This window comes from Coffea arabica, chromosome 5c (genome assembly GCF_036785885.1).
Source record: "Coffea arabica cultivar ET-39 chromosome 5c, Coffea Arabica ET-39 HiFi, whole genome shotgun sequence".
Classification (NCBI taxonomy): Eukaryota; Viridiplantae; Streptophyta; class Magnoliopsida; order Gentianales; family Rubiaceae; genus Coffea; species Coffea arabica.
This window is the reverse complement of record NC_092319.1, coordinates 34,980,458-34,997,228: the sequence shown is the minus strand read 5'-3', so window position 1 is coordinate 34,997,228 and position 16,771 is coordinate 34,980,458. Positions and strand designations below refer to the sequence as shown.

At 35.5% G+C, this 16,771-nt stretch overlaps 3 protein-coding genes across 4 annotated transcripts; all 3 read left to right on the top strand.

Moving 5' to 3' along the window:
• The first annotated feature begins 366 nt into the window (after positions 1 to 366).
• On the top strand, positions 367 to 4,239 carry LOC113688821 (putative Peroxidase 48). Of its 2 annotated transcripts, XM_027206622.2 has the most exons (5): positions 368 to 679; positions 2,196 to 2,387; positions 3,103 to 3,268; positions 3,376 to 3,542; positions 3,648 to 4,239. In XM_027206622.2, the coding sequence occupies exons 1-5, from the start codon at positions 467 to 469 to the stop codon at positions 3,861 to 3,863; spliced, it is 954 nt and encodes a 317-aa protein (XP_027062423.1). In that variant the 5' UTR covers positions 368 to 466; the 3' UTR covers positions 3,864 to 4,239. The 2 variants fall into 2 exon arrangements, with proteins under 2 accessions (XP_027062422.1, XP_027062423.1); XM_027206621.2 differs by having other exon boundaries at positions 367 to 679; positions 3,376 to 4,239.
• Positions 4,240 to 9,487: 5,248 nt separating this feature from the next.
• On the top strand, positions 9,488 to 12,051 carry LOC140007283 (uncharacterized). The gene is made up of 5 exons (XM_072049997.1): positions 9,488 to 9,685; positions 9,785 to 10,126; positions 10,235 to 10,517; positions 11,186 to 11,337; positions 11,473 to 12,051. The coding sequence occupies exons 1-5, from the start codon at positions 9,488 to 9,490 to the stop codon at positions 12,049 to 12,051; spliced, it is 1,554 nt and encodes a 517-aa protein (XP_071906098.1).
• A 466-nt stretch (positions 12,052 to 12,517) lies between these two features.
• Positions 12,518 to 13,021, top strand: LOC140007282 (secreted RxLR effector protein 161-like). Its single transcript, XM_072049996.1, has one exon. The coding sequence runs from the start codon at positions 12,518 to 12,520 to the stop codon at positions 13,019 to 13,021; it is 504 nt and encodes a 167-aa protein (XP_071906097.1).
• The last annotated feature ends 3,750 nt before the right edge of the window (positions 13,022 to 16,771 follow it).

Genomic DNA, 16,771 nt, shown 5'->3' with positions numbered 1-16,771 from the left:
TATCGAACCAAACTCGAGTCGATTTCGAATAGTTTGAATCTTTTACATGTAAATTTCACTTGGATGCTAACGAAACAGGGCTCAAATTGGGTTTAAAAGTTTATCAAATGCAAATTACTATTCAAATCTGATTTGATTAATTGACAAACTAAATTCCAACCAAATTGGGTTATAGATTCGAGAGTAGCTAGGTAATTTGATTCCTCTTTCATCATTAGATATAATCCCATAGAAAAAGGGGAAAAAATTGTAAAGTAAATCACTCGAGATGATGCACAAAGTAACCCAACCATTACTATAACGAACTTCTTTTCCCGCCTCTTCTCACTCTCTCTCTCTCTCTCTCACACACACACTAAACTCCAACTCTGCATTCCACATCTCCAAAAGAGGGATAAAACCAATACTTATTCTGCCCCTAAATCCCCCAGCAATCAGCAATCAAGAACTGGGTTTCACGAAAATCATGAAGATCTTGCTGGTTTTGCTGTCACTCGCATCTGGGATCACTACTCTTCTTGCAGAAGCTGATGGCCTGCGCCTTGATTTCTACGAACAGAGTTGTCCAAATGCAGAAAAAATCATCATGTCCCAAGTCCAGAATATCCTCGCTCAGCCTCAGTTCCAGAACGCCCCAGCCCAGCTTCTTCGCCTGCTTTTTCACGATTGTTTCATTGAGGTTGTTCATCTAATTCAGATGTTGAAATGAGTGTTTTTCTTTTTGTGTTGTTTTTTCGTGTTCTTGATGTGGTTTTATCATGGTTTATGGCTATATGAAGTTCTTGATTTTGAGTTAGAGTGTTCTCTGTTGGTTAAGGAAGATTTTATGGGTTTAGATTTCTGTTGATTTTTCTGCAACTTTATGAAATCAGAACATGGTTTTCGGCTGATTAAGTATGTAATAACTTCGGTTTTCAGCATTAACGGCATTGGAAATTTTATCTTTCTCTTTTATTTTACTTGGTGATTTTGCATTGTGGGCATACATCAGATTGGGGTTTTGGTGCCTCACAATTTCGTGTGATGATTCTTGGGAGTTAGGACTGCCAGAAAGAGAGAAAATTTTGTAAAATGATAGTACTAAATGGAATTTCTTTTATCAAGAACCTAATTGTATTTTTTTAATTGTAGTTACTTTGTCGTGAAAGACCTTTTTTTTGGGTAGGATAAACAAGATATGAATAGTTTGATTTCTCTTACAGTAGTTAGGATATGGGACAGAGTGAATAATCCATGCTTCAATCTACATAATGGTACATGTGGTTAGAATTTGGTGTTATAGAAGATCTTATCATAGAGTCAGATAGGAGTCTGCTTCTAATTAATGCCAAAGCTGAGCAATTTCATGAATAGCACGATGAGCCTGTTCAATGACTTAAAATTGTTAGTGATGCAAAATTGCAGGAGTATGGACGTGATCATGTTTTTTAACGACATTTGTTCCCACGACCTTGCCAATATTAGCATCATCATGTATTCAAGCGTATGCATTTGTTGTGCAATCTTACTATTTTTTGTCTAACATCCCAAAAAAAAAAAGAGCAAATATTAAGGACAGTAAAAAGCAAGTAAATGAGTGGGGGAGCCAAAGTTGCAGAGTAACTCATTCAACTAATGCTTTTGGTTTAACTTTCAGATGAGAATTTCGATATTTATTTACATTGGAAAACTTAGTTCTCATCATGCTACCGAGAAAAATCATTCCCCAATGTGGTTAAGTAGTCTAATCGGGGCTTAGCTTTTATTATCTGTATGATTCAGACCTCGCTTTGACGTTCTGTTAGTCTTTCTTGTGCATCAACTTCTTGTTGTTTTCATTCTTTTAGAGAATTGAGGTGTTGGTCTGATGTCAATTGCTGAAGTTGAATTGTTGTTTATTATCATCTGTATTCACACGTATATATGTTGAATATGCCTCCAAGTGAATGCCTTTCGGTGGTGGAGGTGGAAACATTGGAATCAGTGAACACTTACTTATCCTGATACTCTAGGGAAAGAATTTTGGCTTGATATCTTTGTTGAATTCTGATTCTGATGTTCAGCAATGTTGGGTTTCACTCTCTGTATTGTGGAGAAATTATTTTATCCACTAAGACCACATATTACTGATTATCTTTTTTGTCCTTAAGTCATTTGTGATTGCTTGTTCATTGCAAATCAGTAATGTTCATTTTCTGTTGTTTCCATATTTTCAGGGATGTGATGCATCTGTCCTGTTAACAGACACCAATGGAACTTCAGTCGTTGAAAGACAAGCAATACCAAACCGGACATTGAAAGGCTTTGAGTTCATTGATATGATAAAGGAGGAGCTGGAGAAGGAATGTCCTGGGGTGGTATCATGTTCAGACATAATGGTCTTGGCAACTAGAAATTGTATTCTTTTGGTATAAGTTCTATTTTTTAACTCTGACTACTTTGTTGTGTTTCCTTTTTACTTAAAACACTGACTGGGGACCTCTAGTGATTATTTTTCTGATATCCCTCAAACTTAACAATAATGAATAGTTTAAACTATAGGAGTTTGTGGGAGATCTGTTTCCCTTTCTTGTAGCATGTTGATGATCTACATCTCGGTAATTTATGTATTGTTTGAAGAAGTGTGACTATCTAAAGAACTGTTTAATTTTGGTTTCCTCTGAAAAAACATAAGCCTGATCTGGTTTAAAGAGAGGTATTAAAGAAGATCTTATGATGACCATATGTCATTCTGGTGACACTTAGTGCTGTTCTTGATACATTGAACGTTCTCCACCCCTTGAACCACTTCAAACAGGGAAACGTCTGTTAAACATTGCAAAACCAAACTCTTCTAAACGTTTCATAGATCCATTGTTCTTGCCATAGATTCATTATTGGTCCATCTAAAGACATACAGCTGCCCTAATCCATATATAAGCCTGTTTTCTGTCATAAATTTAAGCCTATCCATGATTTCAAATATCAGTTTGGAGTCTGATTTATTTTGCTTTCTGTAAGCTAGAAGGTTCTTGATGTGCTTCATCTACTGTGGTCAATTTATTGGCACACTCACTCTGCACTTCTTTTCAGTTTTCTCCTTAATGTTTTTTGGGTTTCTGAAGTCCATTTTCTTTTTCGTAGTCTGGTGGGCCATATTATCCAGTATACACTGGCAGAAGAGACAATAATCAGTCCTTCTTCAGTGAAGCCTTATCTGACATCCCAAGACCGAACGGAAAAATCTTTGAAGCACTCCACTTGTTCTCCCTCAGAGGCTTCAACACAAGGGAAACTGTTGCGCTACTTGGTATCCACTAATTTGTTCTGTTTTTACTCTTCTAAGATTTCTTTTTGTTATAAGAATAGAGTCGTGTTAATTGACAAATGTTTGTTTTTGATCTTTTGCACATGCAGGGGCGCATAATATTGGTAGAATCAGTTGTCAATTCATTCTACCAAGGCTTGGCACCAACTTCTTGAATGAAGGGTCAGCTGATTCAACTCTTCGTGGTGGCTTCATTGAGGAAATAAAACTGAAGTGCCAAAAGAGTAATAGCAGTTTCAGCAATACTGAATCTTTGGTGAGTTCACTGGGTGTGACTGAGGCTAACTGGTCAATGTCTTACTTTGAAGAAGAATTCTCATCTTCATCATCTCAATCTGCCTTTGGCACTCATTACTATCAGAAATTGATGAGAGGAAGAGGTCTTCTCTTTGCTGATCAGCAGTTGATGGCCAATGAGGAGACAGCACGAATAGTAGGGGAATATACTCTAGATGATGGAACAGTATTTAGAAGAGATTTTGCTCGTGCCATGGTCAAAATGTCCAACCTTGTCTCACTAACTGGTTCACAGGGACAGGTTCGGCTCAATTGCTCCGTTGCACTAAAGTCATCTTGATTCAACCACTCAGAATAATCCCTCTCACTCCAACAGTTTGGACAAACTGTACATCCTTTTATCTTTTATCGCACATGTTTCCAATCTGAAGCTTCAGCTTCATGACGACTGAGGAGTGCACTTGTACTTTTTGTTTTACGTGAAAAAGAAGTCTGCTGTTGCATGAGGCATCTTGACACTTCACTTTTAGAGGCACATTAACACAATTAAAGAAAGTGCTGATGAAGATATTCAACTTTTGTTCTTGAAACATTTGCTTTAAGATCTCTGGCCATAACCATGTAGGCTATGATCTTCCAGATTTGCCGTACATTCTTTGATGCAGTTCTATGTAGAAGTACAGTGTGCACTGTATCATCTCTCTGGATTCTGGTCTTATACGTGTACACAATGCTTGCTCATACCTGCTATCGAGGCACAGAAATGGTTTAATAGCGTACATGGTTTTATTGTACACATGCTTAATGCAAAGAGAGATATCTAACACACTTTCTCCATCTCTTTAATCTCCTTTCTGGGATGATGCGTCCAGAGAGATGGATTAAACATGGCGGTATATAGATTAAGAAAATCACTGGTGTGAAACTTGTATGGATCTTTGTGAGGAAGAAGTTTGGTTAAATAGATTTTGAGTAGCTATGAAAGATAACTCAGTGTTACCTGTGATCTTACTTACTTTTATTTTATTTTATTGACTTATTTAATTATTTAATTATCCATTTTCTCCAATTAATTTATTTCATTCATTTTAATTTCATTTGCATGGAACAATATCTCATTTTATATTTTAAACCGTTTTGCTAGTAAATTTAATTTTTCTACGACTCGTTTAGTACGGAATAGTGAATACATGTTTTTCGAGACAAAATTCGATCCGAGAATGCAATGATCTTGGAGAATTAAGGATGATCAATAGTAGACTAAGAAAAATTAATTGAGAAATTAGAGGTGAGTGAGTAAAATTAAGCTCAATTAGGAGCACTAATGGCCTCCTATTCATATGTTGATTTTTTGTACCAGAAGCACCTTTATGTCATATCTTTCTTTTACTCCATCACTTCACCAACTACCATACAAAACCTCTCTTTCTCTTCTCTTCTTGGCCGGCTCTTCCTCCACCTTTCTCAACCAAAATTTCAGCTAGCTTTCTTCTAATTTTGCTCCAAGAACACACTCCAAACTTGCTCTTTTTCTTGGTTCATTACACAAGTTTGAAGGGTGACTTGAAGGAGGAAAGAACTTTGGTGGTTTAGAGCTTATATACTAGTGGTTGAACTTCATTTTTTGGAAGCAAGGTAATACTCCAAAGCTCATCTTTTCCTCTCAACTTATAGTAGTTAGTTAGTTCTAACTAGTTAGACATTGGGTTGTTGATGGGTCCAATGGACCTTGACTCTAGGTAGAGGACTTGAGGTGACTTTTAGGTAGAGGCCTTGAGATTATTGTATGTTTACTTGGTTGTTTGGTGCTTGTTTTGATGAGTTATGGCTTAGTTGTGAGTGGGAAGTTGAAAACAAAACTTGATGAAAGAAGGCTTGCTGGCCAAAAATTTACTGGTTGATTCCCTCATGTTAAATTCAAATTTTGTTGTTAACTTGGTTCTATAATGCTTGTTATATATTGATGTTTATGTGTGTTAAATATCTCCTTAAAAGCATTTCAATTGGTTGAGTGAAAATTGGGTTAAAATGAGGAAGAAATCTGGAAAATTTTCTGATCAGGAGACCAAACCAGTGCATACATTTCAGCCCATAACTTTTTGTCCAAGAGTCAAAATCGCATGCCGTTTGTGGCATATGAAACTAGACTCCGAGGGCTTTCCAACGGTATAAAATGCAACCCCTAATTCGTTTTCTATGAGCCTAGTGATCCGGCAAAAATGACTGATTTTTCTCACTATTTTCATCCGAGAAACAAGCATAACTGCAGTTTGTAGCTCATTTTTACTATCTTGAAAAATGAATTTTAAGACAGTTCCTTCTAGTGAATTTTAGTATTTTGAATCTAATTTTCGATTCCATAAACCAAACCACACTAAATTTTGAGTTGTGTAGCTCAAGATATGACCAGATTTTGAAACTGTGTTAAGTGCTTCAAAACTGGAAATTCCGTGAAACAGATTCCAAAAATCAACTTTCTTAAAACTATTGTATCTTGGAGTAGAAAGGTCCAAATTGAGTTCCGTTTGTTACATTTTAAAGCAGATTTGGAGTTCTATTAGTGGTATAAATTTCAAGGGCTGTATTTCTATGAATTTTGCCGAATTTCCAAAGTTTACTGAAATAGCAAGCCTGTTTTGCTCTGTTCTGTCTGGAATAGTGACTTTGAGCTACAATCTGAATGATTTCGGATTGGAGTCTGGGAAAAGTGTCTTCTAGAGAGTTTCAGTGCATTGGGTCTAGTTTCCAACGGTATAAAGTTTCCAAATTTTGGACTCACGGAACTAGAAATATGATTTTTCCAAGTGGTGTCGCACCAAGCTTGAATTTTCTGGTTTCAAACAAAGTACTCTTTTAAGAACTTTCAATCTTCCTTTGAGATTGTTAGGCCGTTTTAAGTTTGATTTCATGGTTTGATACAAGGTCTCTTTGAACATTAGGCCTTCATTTTGAATCTTGGTTTCCAAAGGATTAAACTTCCCTTAATGTATTTTCTTGGTTGCTTAACTTTCTTGGATAATTGCACCTCACCTTATACTTGAGAAATGGATTTCAAATCCTAATCTTATGCCCTTAATTTTCATGAGATTGAACTTAAAAAATGGAGCGTTTTAACTAGAGTAATTCTTGGAGAATTTCACTAGTTTTAAACTCGAAACTTGGAATCATTAGCTTTAACATTTACTATGGAAATGGGTGGAGTTTTGATGAATTCTAACTCCATTAGTTTAGAAAATGTGAACGTTCCTTATATTCTTAAGACTTGGGCGTAAGACTAGAAGTTGTGAGAGATGAAAACCATTCTTACTTTTCTCAATTTTCGTGCCGAAAGTATATATGATACTTTCTTTTGAAATTGAGATTACTTGTCACGACTTGAATCGAAAACACCCTTTGAATTCTCTTTGAGTATTATTTCAATGATTTAGCGAGAAAAGCTCTTTTAACTTGACTTGACTTGTGACCTTGAGAGTGGGTAGCAAGAAAATATTTTTCTTTATAACCTTAGTCAAGTACCTAGGTAATCGTGATTGTGTATATCTCAAGTGGTCACGAGGACGCCAAAGAGCTCATCTGACTTCTCGCTTTACTATTATTTTGCCTTGACTTTTGGTGAGTGTCAAGTGCATGTTCAATGTTAATATAATTGAAATGATATTTGTACAAGTACTATATGATACGTGAACTTGCCGAGGCGAAAGTGTACCTTACCGCCCTCGTCCTTTCTCTCTCTCTTGATTGAATGATACTTGTTAAATGAATGTATATGACGTGCACTTGTATTTGAACATGTTTTAATTCGTGAATACTAAGCGGCAGCATGTACCACACCCTATTCAGGTGGGAGGTGCCTCTCAACCCGACTCAGTGCTATGATCGATTCTCTGAGCGATAGCATGTACCACACCCTATTCGGGTGGGAGGTGCCTCTCATCCCGACTCAGAGCCATGAACAATTCTAAGTCAATTGGAGCGTTGTCTCATCGACCAATTATACTTGTGGGGACGCCCCAACCCATTGGCTAACCTTGTGATTCGAGCCGGCAAGGGCTTGGTCGTGAAACTTGGTGAATCTTAGGAAATTTTATAGTTTGATCTTTTGAAATCTTGCTTGGCATACTTGATTAGTATTGCCACCACATGCGTGTTTAGTTCTAGATCCGAGAAGGTGTTATGTTGAATGGAGGAAGTAAGTGGAGCACTACGGTCATGTTGTTACTTAAGTTGACTGAGAGTCAACCCCAGATGGCTTGAAGTAGTCGAGACGTGAAAATAGTTCCTGAGAGCTCCTGTATCCTTCCTTGTATGTTTATTTCCTACTTGTGCATTTAAATAAAAGTTCATGTTAAAGATGCTTTCAAACATGCTATTCGATTAATTGGTTCCATGTGCTTGCTTATTTTCTTGGCCTCACTGAACGTTAGCTCATCCCTTTAAGTTTGTTCTTCCTTAACAGGCTTTGGAGGTGGAAATTGGAGATCCGAGACTAACGACTTTTGGTTGAAGCTAGTATACTTATGTATGTTATTGGAGACCATTAAAGTGTAAATTTTGTTATTTTGGTTGGCGAATTGTAATTATAATTGCTAGCCTAGAAGTTGTAGCTTGTATATTCGAAGTATTTCTTATTTAAGTTGATGGTTGATTTGTGGCTCTATATTAAGCTTGAACAAATGCGTGAGTCCTGACGAAAGTTAGGCAAGCATCCCACTGATATCCTAGGGTTCGCCCTAAGGAGAGGTGGGGCATCACATCTTGAGTCAGCAACATGAAGCCTACACTTCTGTTTTCCAAGATCGAACTATTATTCTGATTGAGAGTGGTTAAGTCGAATAGAAAAATTAGGAATGGCCCAGGTGGATTAGTTGCAAGAGTAAATGGAAGTTCTTAGCATTGGTCAGATGCTTTATATGAACTTCCTCCATTTTGAATGTGTTTGCAAATACAACTTTGTCCAGATTTTGAAGTTTCTTCCTAAATCAAGGACCTAAAAGAATGAAGTACAAGAAGTACTCGATTCACTTTGTCTGATAAGAATCCAAGATCTTGAAGAAAATCCTCAAGCCTGCACATATATCATAGCTCTTGAATTTGAAAAAAAAAAAAGTCCAAGCACCTTCAAGTTTTAAAGCTTAAAATCACAGATTTAGTCTATACTCGGCAGGTATACTTTTTTCACAACCTCTAAGATCAGATCAGCAGAGTCGCTTCAACTGAGATGTGAACTTCAACACTTTCTCTCTTTATGTAAGCCAATTCCTGGCTCTTTCTTAAATTGATTCTATCGTCTTTGTTAAAGAATTGAGCTTTTCCTTGCTTTTATTCATCGTAGTTTGGATCTCGTCTTTGTACTTATGCATCGAGCTAGATTTTATTCTGTCATTACCCAAGTGTGTATGAATATAGAGCATTAGACTATCTTATACATTTATGGCATATAAGAGCATATTATGTACTCATGCCTTAAAATATCTTTAATAACACGTGTAAACATTCTACTAGTACATTCAGATGCTTCTTGCCAAAATGAACATATGTGTTGAATGGCATGATTTGTGGATCTGCTAACAGATTGCAGTAGTTAGTTATTCACTTTGCTATTTTTTAGACAATAGATAAGTCAAAGTACTTGATATGATTCTGATTCTAGGATATTATCTCTAGCAAATCTTTTTCCAGAGTTTTCTCTAATTCTGTTTTCTTTATGCTATATAAAAGCATGGCTTATAAGTCAATAAAATGTGACTTCTGCAATACAAAAGTTTTCACTCTTATTCTACTTTCTCTACTCTAATAAACCAACAAAGTGGTATCAGAGCTTTCATCTTGAGGGATCTGTGAGGATTGAGAGGGCTTAAACATCTTCTTTAAACACTTATTACAGTGAATCCAGAAGTTTCCTCTATTCATCAACTTGGACCTCCCATATTTGATGGAACAAATTATCAAATGTGGGCTGCCAAAATGGAAGCCTATCTTGGTGGAAATGATTTGTGGGAGGCTATAGAAGATGATTATGAAGTACTTCCTCTTCCAAACAATCCAATAGTTTCTCAAATGAGACACCATAATGAGAGGAGACAAGGGAAATCGAAAGCCAGAACAAGTCTATATGCAGCTGTCACATCCACAATCTTTACCAGAATCATGACGTTGAAAATGGTGCATGAGATCTGGAATTTCTTGCAGAATGAATATGAAAGAGATGAAAAAATCAAAGGGATATGAGTGTTGAACTTGTTTCGAGAATTTGAGATGCAGAAGATGAAAGGATCAGAAACTATCAAGGACTATTCTGACAGACTCCTTGATATAGTCAATAAAGTAAGACTCGGTACTGATTTTTCTGATTCAAGAATAGTTCAAAAAATTCTAGTTACATTCCCTGAAAAGTTTGAGGCTATAATCGCGGCCTTAGAAAACTCAAAAGATCTGCCAAGTATCACCTTGGCAGAATTGTTAAATGCATTGCAGGCACAAGAACAAAGACGACTGATGAGGCAAGAAAGATCGATGGAAAGTGCCATTCAAGCCATATCACAAAACAACAACAGAGGCAAGAACAAGAACAACCAAAAGGTGCCTAGAAACAACAAATCTCAAGTATTTCCACTTTGCCTTTATTGCAAAAAAAAAAAAAAAAAAAAAACCAATCATCCACAGAAAAGGTGTTGGTGGAACCTAGATGTAAGATGTCACAAATGTGGTCAGTTAGCGCATGTGGAAAAGATATGCAAGTCTCAACAGCAACAAGGAGAAGCCAAAGCTGCGGTGAATCAACCTCAGGAGGAGCAATTGTTTGCAGTTTCATGTTTCGCTACTAATAGCTCCATGGAAAGTTGGCTTATAGATAGTGGTTCTTCAAACCACATGACTTTTGATCGAGAGCTTTTCAAAAAGCTTGATAAAACTGCTATTACTAGAGTCCTAATTGGAAATGGAGCTTATCTTGCTGTAAAAGGCATAGGAACAATGGCAATTGAAGGGTACATAGGTTTGAAATTCATTTCTGATGTTTTATATGTTCCAAAAATTGATCAAAACCTTTTGAATATTCCTCAGTTATTGGAAAAAATTATAAGGTGCTATTTGAAGATAAAAGTTGCATTATTAAAGATCCAGAAGGTAGAAAAATGTTCAGAATTCAAATGAAAGGCTAAAGTTTTGTTTTGGATCTTATAAAAGAGAAGCAAGCGGTTGTACACAAAGAAGTTAGCAATGTAGTGCTTTGGCATAAGAGGTTGGGCCATTTTCATCATGCTGCTCTATTGTTCATGGAGAAAAACAATTTAGTAGAAGGTATGCTTGAGTTAGATGAAGAGCTTCCTACATGTGCTGTTTGTCAATATGGGAAGCAATCAAGGGTTCCTTTTCCCCAAAATATAACTTGGAGAGCTACACATAAGTTGCAATTGATACATACAGATGTAAGAGGACCTCAAAAAATACCATCCTTGAATGGTAGTAAGTTTTATATTCTCTTCATTGATGATTATACTAGAATGTATTGGATTTATTTCATGAAATTCAAATATGAGATTGCTGTCATCTTTTGGAAGTTTAAAGCGTGGGTTGAAAATCAAAGCAGTTGCAGCATGCAGGTGATCAGGTCCGATAATGGAACTGAATATACCTTAGAAAAATTTAAAAAATTTTGTGAAGATTCAGGCATAGAGCACCAACTGAAAGCCCTTTACACTCCCCAGCAAAATGGAGTGGTGGAGCGTAAAAATAGGACGCTTATGGAGATGACAAGATGCTTGTTGCATGATAAAGGGCTGCCAAAGAAATTTTGGGTGGAGGCTATGAATACGGCAATTTTTTTACTAAACAGATTGCCAATGAAAGCTCTGTAGAAAAAGACGCCATTTGAAGCATGGTATGGCTACAAGCCAAAATTGCTTTATCTAAAGACCTTTGGTTGTTTGTGTTTCTCTTATATTCCTCAGGTTAAAATAGACAAGTTAGACAAGAAAGTAGAGCTAGGGATTTTTGTAGGCTATTGCTCATCTTCAAAGGCCTATAGAATCTACTCACCACTAAGTAACAAAATAATTATGAGCATGGATGTTAAATTCCTTGAGCCAAACAGTTGGAGTTGGGAAAATAAAGATAAATTTGAATTGCAGGTATGGAATGATAATGTTGATGAAGAACCTGTTAGAGGAACCAGATTACTCTCTGACATTTATCAGAGATGTAATGTTGCTGTTATGGAGCCTACAGGATATAAAGAAATAGCAACTGATCAGAAATGGATAGTTGCAATGAAGGAGGAGCTTAAAATGACAGACAAAAACCAAACTTGGGAGTTGGTGGATAGACCTACACACAAAAAGGTGATAGGTGTCAAGTGGGCTTGTAGAACCAAATTCAACTCCATTGGTTTTGTAAACAAGCACAAGGCAAGAATCATCGTTAAGGGACATGCTCAGATGTTTGGAGTAGATTTCTCCGAAACGTTTGCTCCGGCTGCCAGATTGGATACCATACGAATATTGTTGGCTCTTGCTACACAAAAAGGCTAGCTTATACATTAATTAGATGTTAAGTCGGCTTTTCTAAATGGATACCTGGATGAAGAAATATTTTGTGGAGCAACCTAAAGGATTTGCTGTTCAAGGAAAAGAAAATAAGGTGTATCACCTAAAAAAGGCACTGCATGGTTTAAAACAGGCACCGAGGTCTTGGCACAACAGAATTGATGCACATTTGATGAACTTAGGCTTTGAAAAAAGTCTGAGTGAATTTACCTTATATATCAAAAAGGTTGATGGTGAAATACTTGTGATATCTTTATATGTTGATGACCTTCTTGTTATAGGAAGCAGCAAGGAGTTGATTGACAAGTTCAAAAAGGAGATGGAAGACGTCATTGAAATGATTGATATTGGTATGATGTCATTCTTTCTTGGTATGGAGATACAATAGAAGCAAAATGAAGTGTTCATATGCCAGCAAAAGTATGCAAAGGAGGTCCTGAAAAAATTTAACATGGAAGGATGCAAATCAACTGCTACTCCAATGAATCAAACAGAGAAGTTTTGCAAAGAAGATGGAGCTGAAAAAGTTGATGAAGGGCTGTATAGAAACTTAATAGGCTATTTAATGTATTTGACTGCAACCAGCCCATATATCATGCAAGTAGTGAGTCTGCTATCAAGATACAAGCACTGTGCTAGTGAAATTCATTTTCAAGCAGCCAAAAAGATTTTGAGATACGTTAAAGGTACTGTTGATTATGGAATAAGGTTTAGTCAAGTTAGAAATTTCAATTTTCATGATTTTTCTGATAGTGATTGGGTTGGATGTGCTGATGATATGAGAAGCACCTCAGGTTACTATTTTACTTTTGAGTTTGGAATCTTTTCATGGTGTTCAAAGAAGCGGGATGTCATAGCTCAATCCACTACAGAAGCAGAATATGTAGCTACCGTTGCTACTGTGAATCAAGCACTTTGGATAAGAAAACTCATGACTGATCTACACATAAAATAGGAAGAATGCACCCAGATATTTGTTGACAACGAGGCTGTAATTTCTATTTCTAATAATCCAGTTGTTCCATGGCAGAATGAAACATTTCAACATAAAGTTTTATTTTTTAAGAGAAGTGCAAAAGGAGGGAGAAGTGCAGTTGATTTTCTGCAAAACAGAAGATCAAAGTGCTGATATGTTTACAAAGGCTCTTCCCAAGGAAAGATTTGAGTTCTTGAGCTAAAAGCTTGGAGTATGCAGTTCCAAAACCAAGGAGGAGTGTTGAATAGCATGATTTGTGGAACTGCTAACAAATTGTAGTAGTTAGTTACTCACTTTGCTACTTTTTAGGCAATAGATAAGTCAAAGTACTTGATATGATTCTGATTTTAGGATCTTATCTCTAGTAGATCTTTTTCCAAAGTTTTCTCTAATTCTGTTATCTTTATACTATATAAAAGCATGGCTTATAACTCAATAAAATGTGACTTTTGCAATACAAAAGTTTTCATTCTTGTTCTACTTTCTCTACTCTAATAAACCAACAATATGAAACCAGACTAATTTGCATCAGCATATTCAGTTTTGTAATTTTGTATTGGACATTTAGAATGCACAAGAACCTCTCTTATAGTATGAATATCTATTCCAAACACTGATGTTTCACAAAATCATCCGATGCTAATACCCAATTTGAAAACATTTTGAGATTCACTACAAAATTTCCACACTCCAAGAATTTCACTCCAGGCTGATGCTCTGTACAATACTTGTAGACACCAAAATTTTAACATTTTATTTCTATTTTTGTGCACTTTAGTTAAATTTTATTATTTATTTTATTTGTTTCATTTCTATTTTTTGGAAAAATCATTTTTAGAAAATCAAAAAGAAAGAAAGGAAACGGCAGAAAAAAATTCGATGAAAATGCAGTTTTTCAAAAAAAAGAAGAAGAAAAGAGATCTTCTTCGTACATGGCCATTGACGAGGCTATGTACCAGATTGCAGCTACCATTTTGGGTCCAATTTCCACTTGAATCTGGCTCCATTTTCTTCCTTTTCAAGTCTTCTAGTACAAGTGCCAGATCAACTACCAATTCTTATCCAAAACCCATCATCTAATGGTTCATAATCATTCCCTAAAATCTAACCCATCCCCATCGTGGCTCCAAGGGTTTTTGAGGGTTTTGTGCCATATAAATGGATGAAAACGCATTCAAGTACAGAGGGGAGGAGAAAAGGGGGCAGCGGAGAGATCAAAGGGAGAGAAAAACAGCAAAAAATGGGGAGAAAAGGAGAGAGAAAGGAAAAGAAAAAATGCAGAAAATTTTTGAGGAAGAACATGAGCCAGGGTTGATCGTTTGGCTCACTTGGTGATCAAAATATGATCTCAGTTTTGCCCCTTTGGGTGTTTTCTTTATATCTGCACCATCTACGTTCATCAGTGAACAATTCTTATTCAGATAATCTTTGGAAAAGACGCTTACAAGTCTCTTGAATCTGGGCCAAAATTCATCGCGCCATCAATCTTGAAGTGGGTTTCCAGAAGTTGTCAACTTCATTTTCCAGCTCCTGAATTCGTCTTCCTTCCAAGTTTACTGTATATTTTCATTAAAGGTAACTCCTTTTGCTCATTACCTAGCCGTACAAGCTTAAATCCTTTCAAATCCATCAAAAATCTGGTTGCATCTGTGCTTGTTTTGTTTTCTTTTGATGTTCATTTTTTAGTTTAGATTTTGGGGTATGATCTTGCTTTAGATCTTGGAAGATTGAGTTTTGGTGATAAATCTGCATAATTTTCTTGTTTTGGTTCGGAAGTTTTGATGTTTCGTTTGGACTTTTTGCCTGCATTTGATAACCAATGTTTTGAAAACCGGACCGGACCGGCCGGTTCGACCGGTTGAACCGCGAACCGGCCATGGCACCGGTCCGGTTTAATGACATTGTTGACTTTGCTAGAAACCCGGTCAAAGACCGGTTGAACCGTGAAAACCGTCGAACCGGATTGAACCGGCGATTTTTCTGTTTTCAGCTTTCCCTTTTCTTTTTTTTTTCTTTTTTTTTTTAAGTTTTGCAAAATGCAACAATCAAGATTCGAACCCAAGACCTTTGTAATAAAAGAACAATGTATTAACCGTTGCACCATCACATCTTATTAGTTTTTTTTGATAATTTATTTATATAAAGCAAATACTCATATTTCTTTTTTCCATTTTTCTTACAAAATCTCATCCCCTCATGGCTCTTTCTTTTTAATTTTCAACTCTCTCTCTCTCTCTCTCTCTCTCTCTCTCTCTCTCTCTATCATCTTTTCTTTTGTCACTCCCTTTTTAATCAAACCTCTTTATTTTTAATTTATTAATGTTTTCTTCCATCTTTTAATTTTGTTTTTGTCCATTAAATTGAAAAAAGTTAAAAAAGAATTTTTTTTAACCCAAATTATTTAATGCCACAACCACTCACTTTTATCTTATTTTTTGTTTCTTATCAAGTTTACATTTCTATTTTCGATTTTCTTGATTTCCTTCGAACTCCAAATTTTCTTTTTTAAATTGCAATATCTAAATCTCAAAACGTAAATTAAAATTTCAATTCATAATAACTAAATTCTCAGATACATGAATTTTGTATAATTTCAAAATATTGTGATATTTTGGGGTTGGATTTAGATATAATTGAAATTGAGATGAAATTTATTTGTTTTAACTTATAATTTAAAAAATTTATTTTTAAAAATCCAAGTTATTAAAAAATAGTAAACTTTTCATCATATAAAATATTAAATTAGTCCATTACATGTCTTATTTTGTACATATATATATTTATATAAATTAATTTTTTAAAAAATTCATTGAACCGAGGTTGAACCGGTCCGACCGGTTGAACCTCGACCCTTTCACTTCACCGGTTCAATTAACGGTCGGTTTTTAAAACATTGTTGATAACCGAGAAAAGTGCATAAGAAAGCCTTTTTTGTAACTTTGCATGCAAAATTTCCAAAATTTCAATTTAACCCCCCAACTATGAGATAATCTCACTACGGCCCAAAAACACCTGCAAATTAATCAATTTTGCCCTTTTACTTTAATTTTTTTCATATTTTAAGTGCTTTATTGGATAGATTAATTCTGGGTTGTAGGACGTAATTAGACCTTAATTTTTTATTTAGATGATTTACTATCTTATTGGGTCTTTGGTAAAATAAGTGTAGTTTTGGGTTGTGGTTTGTTGTTTGGGTTTTGATAGAAAAGTTGGGTTTATTTTCTGGGTTTTGACTTGGGTTTAGGAGGTTAAAGTCCAACACTTTTGTTGGGTTTTAGGATTTGATTTTGATTAATTTGGTTGTGTTTTAATTGGTAAAAAATTGGGTTGACTCGCTTTATTTTCTTGGACTTCTGATCGGGCCAAGTGGTCTTGGCCCAAGAAGAAGTCACAAAATGGCCCAGTACCATGATTCACCAAGAAACTAGAAAATATTTTTACAGAATGGTCCCAGTGCTTTTCTTTAATTATACTATTACCCTAAAAAATTTGATTTCTGTCAATTAGGTCCCTAATTTAATTGTAAATAGGTCCCTAAACTTTATTTTTAAATTTTGATCCCTAATATTTATGATAATTACAAATTTATCCCTAAAACTTTATTAATTTTGTCAATTAGGTCTCTACTTGTTTTAATTTTCTTAAATAAAGGTTGTTTACTTTCATTTAAATGGTTTAATTAATCAATTTCATTTCTTTACATGTTATTGCTTTTATTTATTAATTAAA

What these genes read in the sequence shown, in the direction of transcription:
- LOC113688821 (XM_027206621.2), top strand. Translation starts at nt 467, where the DNA reads ATGAAGATCTTGCTGGTTTTGCTGTCACTCGCATCTGGGATCACTACT. An exon ending in TTCACGATTGTTTCATTGAG is followed by an intron (nt 680 to 2,195) that starts GTTGTTCATCTA and finishes CCATATTTTCAG; the next exon opens with GGATGTGATGCATCTGTCCT. An exon ending in CTAGAAATTGTATTCTTTTG is followed by an intron (nt 2,388 to 3,102) that starts GTATAAGTTCTA and finishes TCTTTTTCGTAG; the next exon opens with TCTGGTGGGCCATATTATCC.
- LOC140007283 (XM_072049997.1), top strand. Translation starts at nt 9,488, where the DNA reads ATGGAAGCCTATCTTGGTGGAAATGATTTGTGGGAGGCTATAGAAGAT. An exon ending in GAATCATGACGTTGAAAATG is followed by an intron (nt 9,686 to 9,784) that starts GTGCATGAGATC and finishes TTTGAGATGCAG; the next exon opens with AAGATGAAAGGATCAGAAAC. An exon ending in CTAGAAACAACAAATCTCAA is followed by an intron (nt 10,127 to 10,234) that starts GTATTTCCACTT and finishes AAATGTGGTCAG; the next exon opens with TTAGCGCATGTGGAAAAGAT.
- LOC140007282 (XM_072049996.1), top strand. Translation starts at nt 12,518, where the DNA reads ATGGAAGGATGCAAATCAACTGCTACTCCAATGAATCAAACAGAGAAG.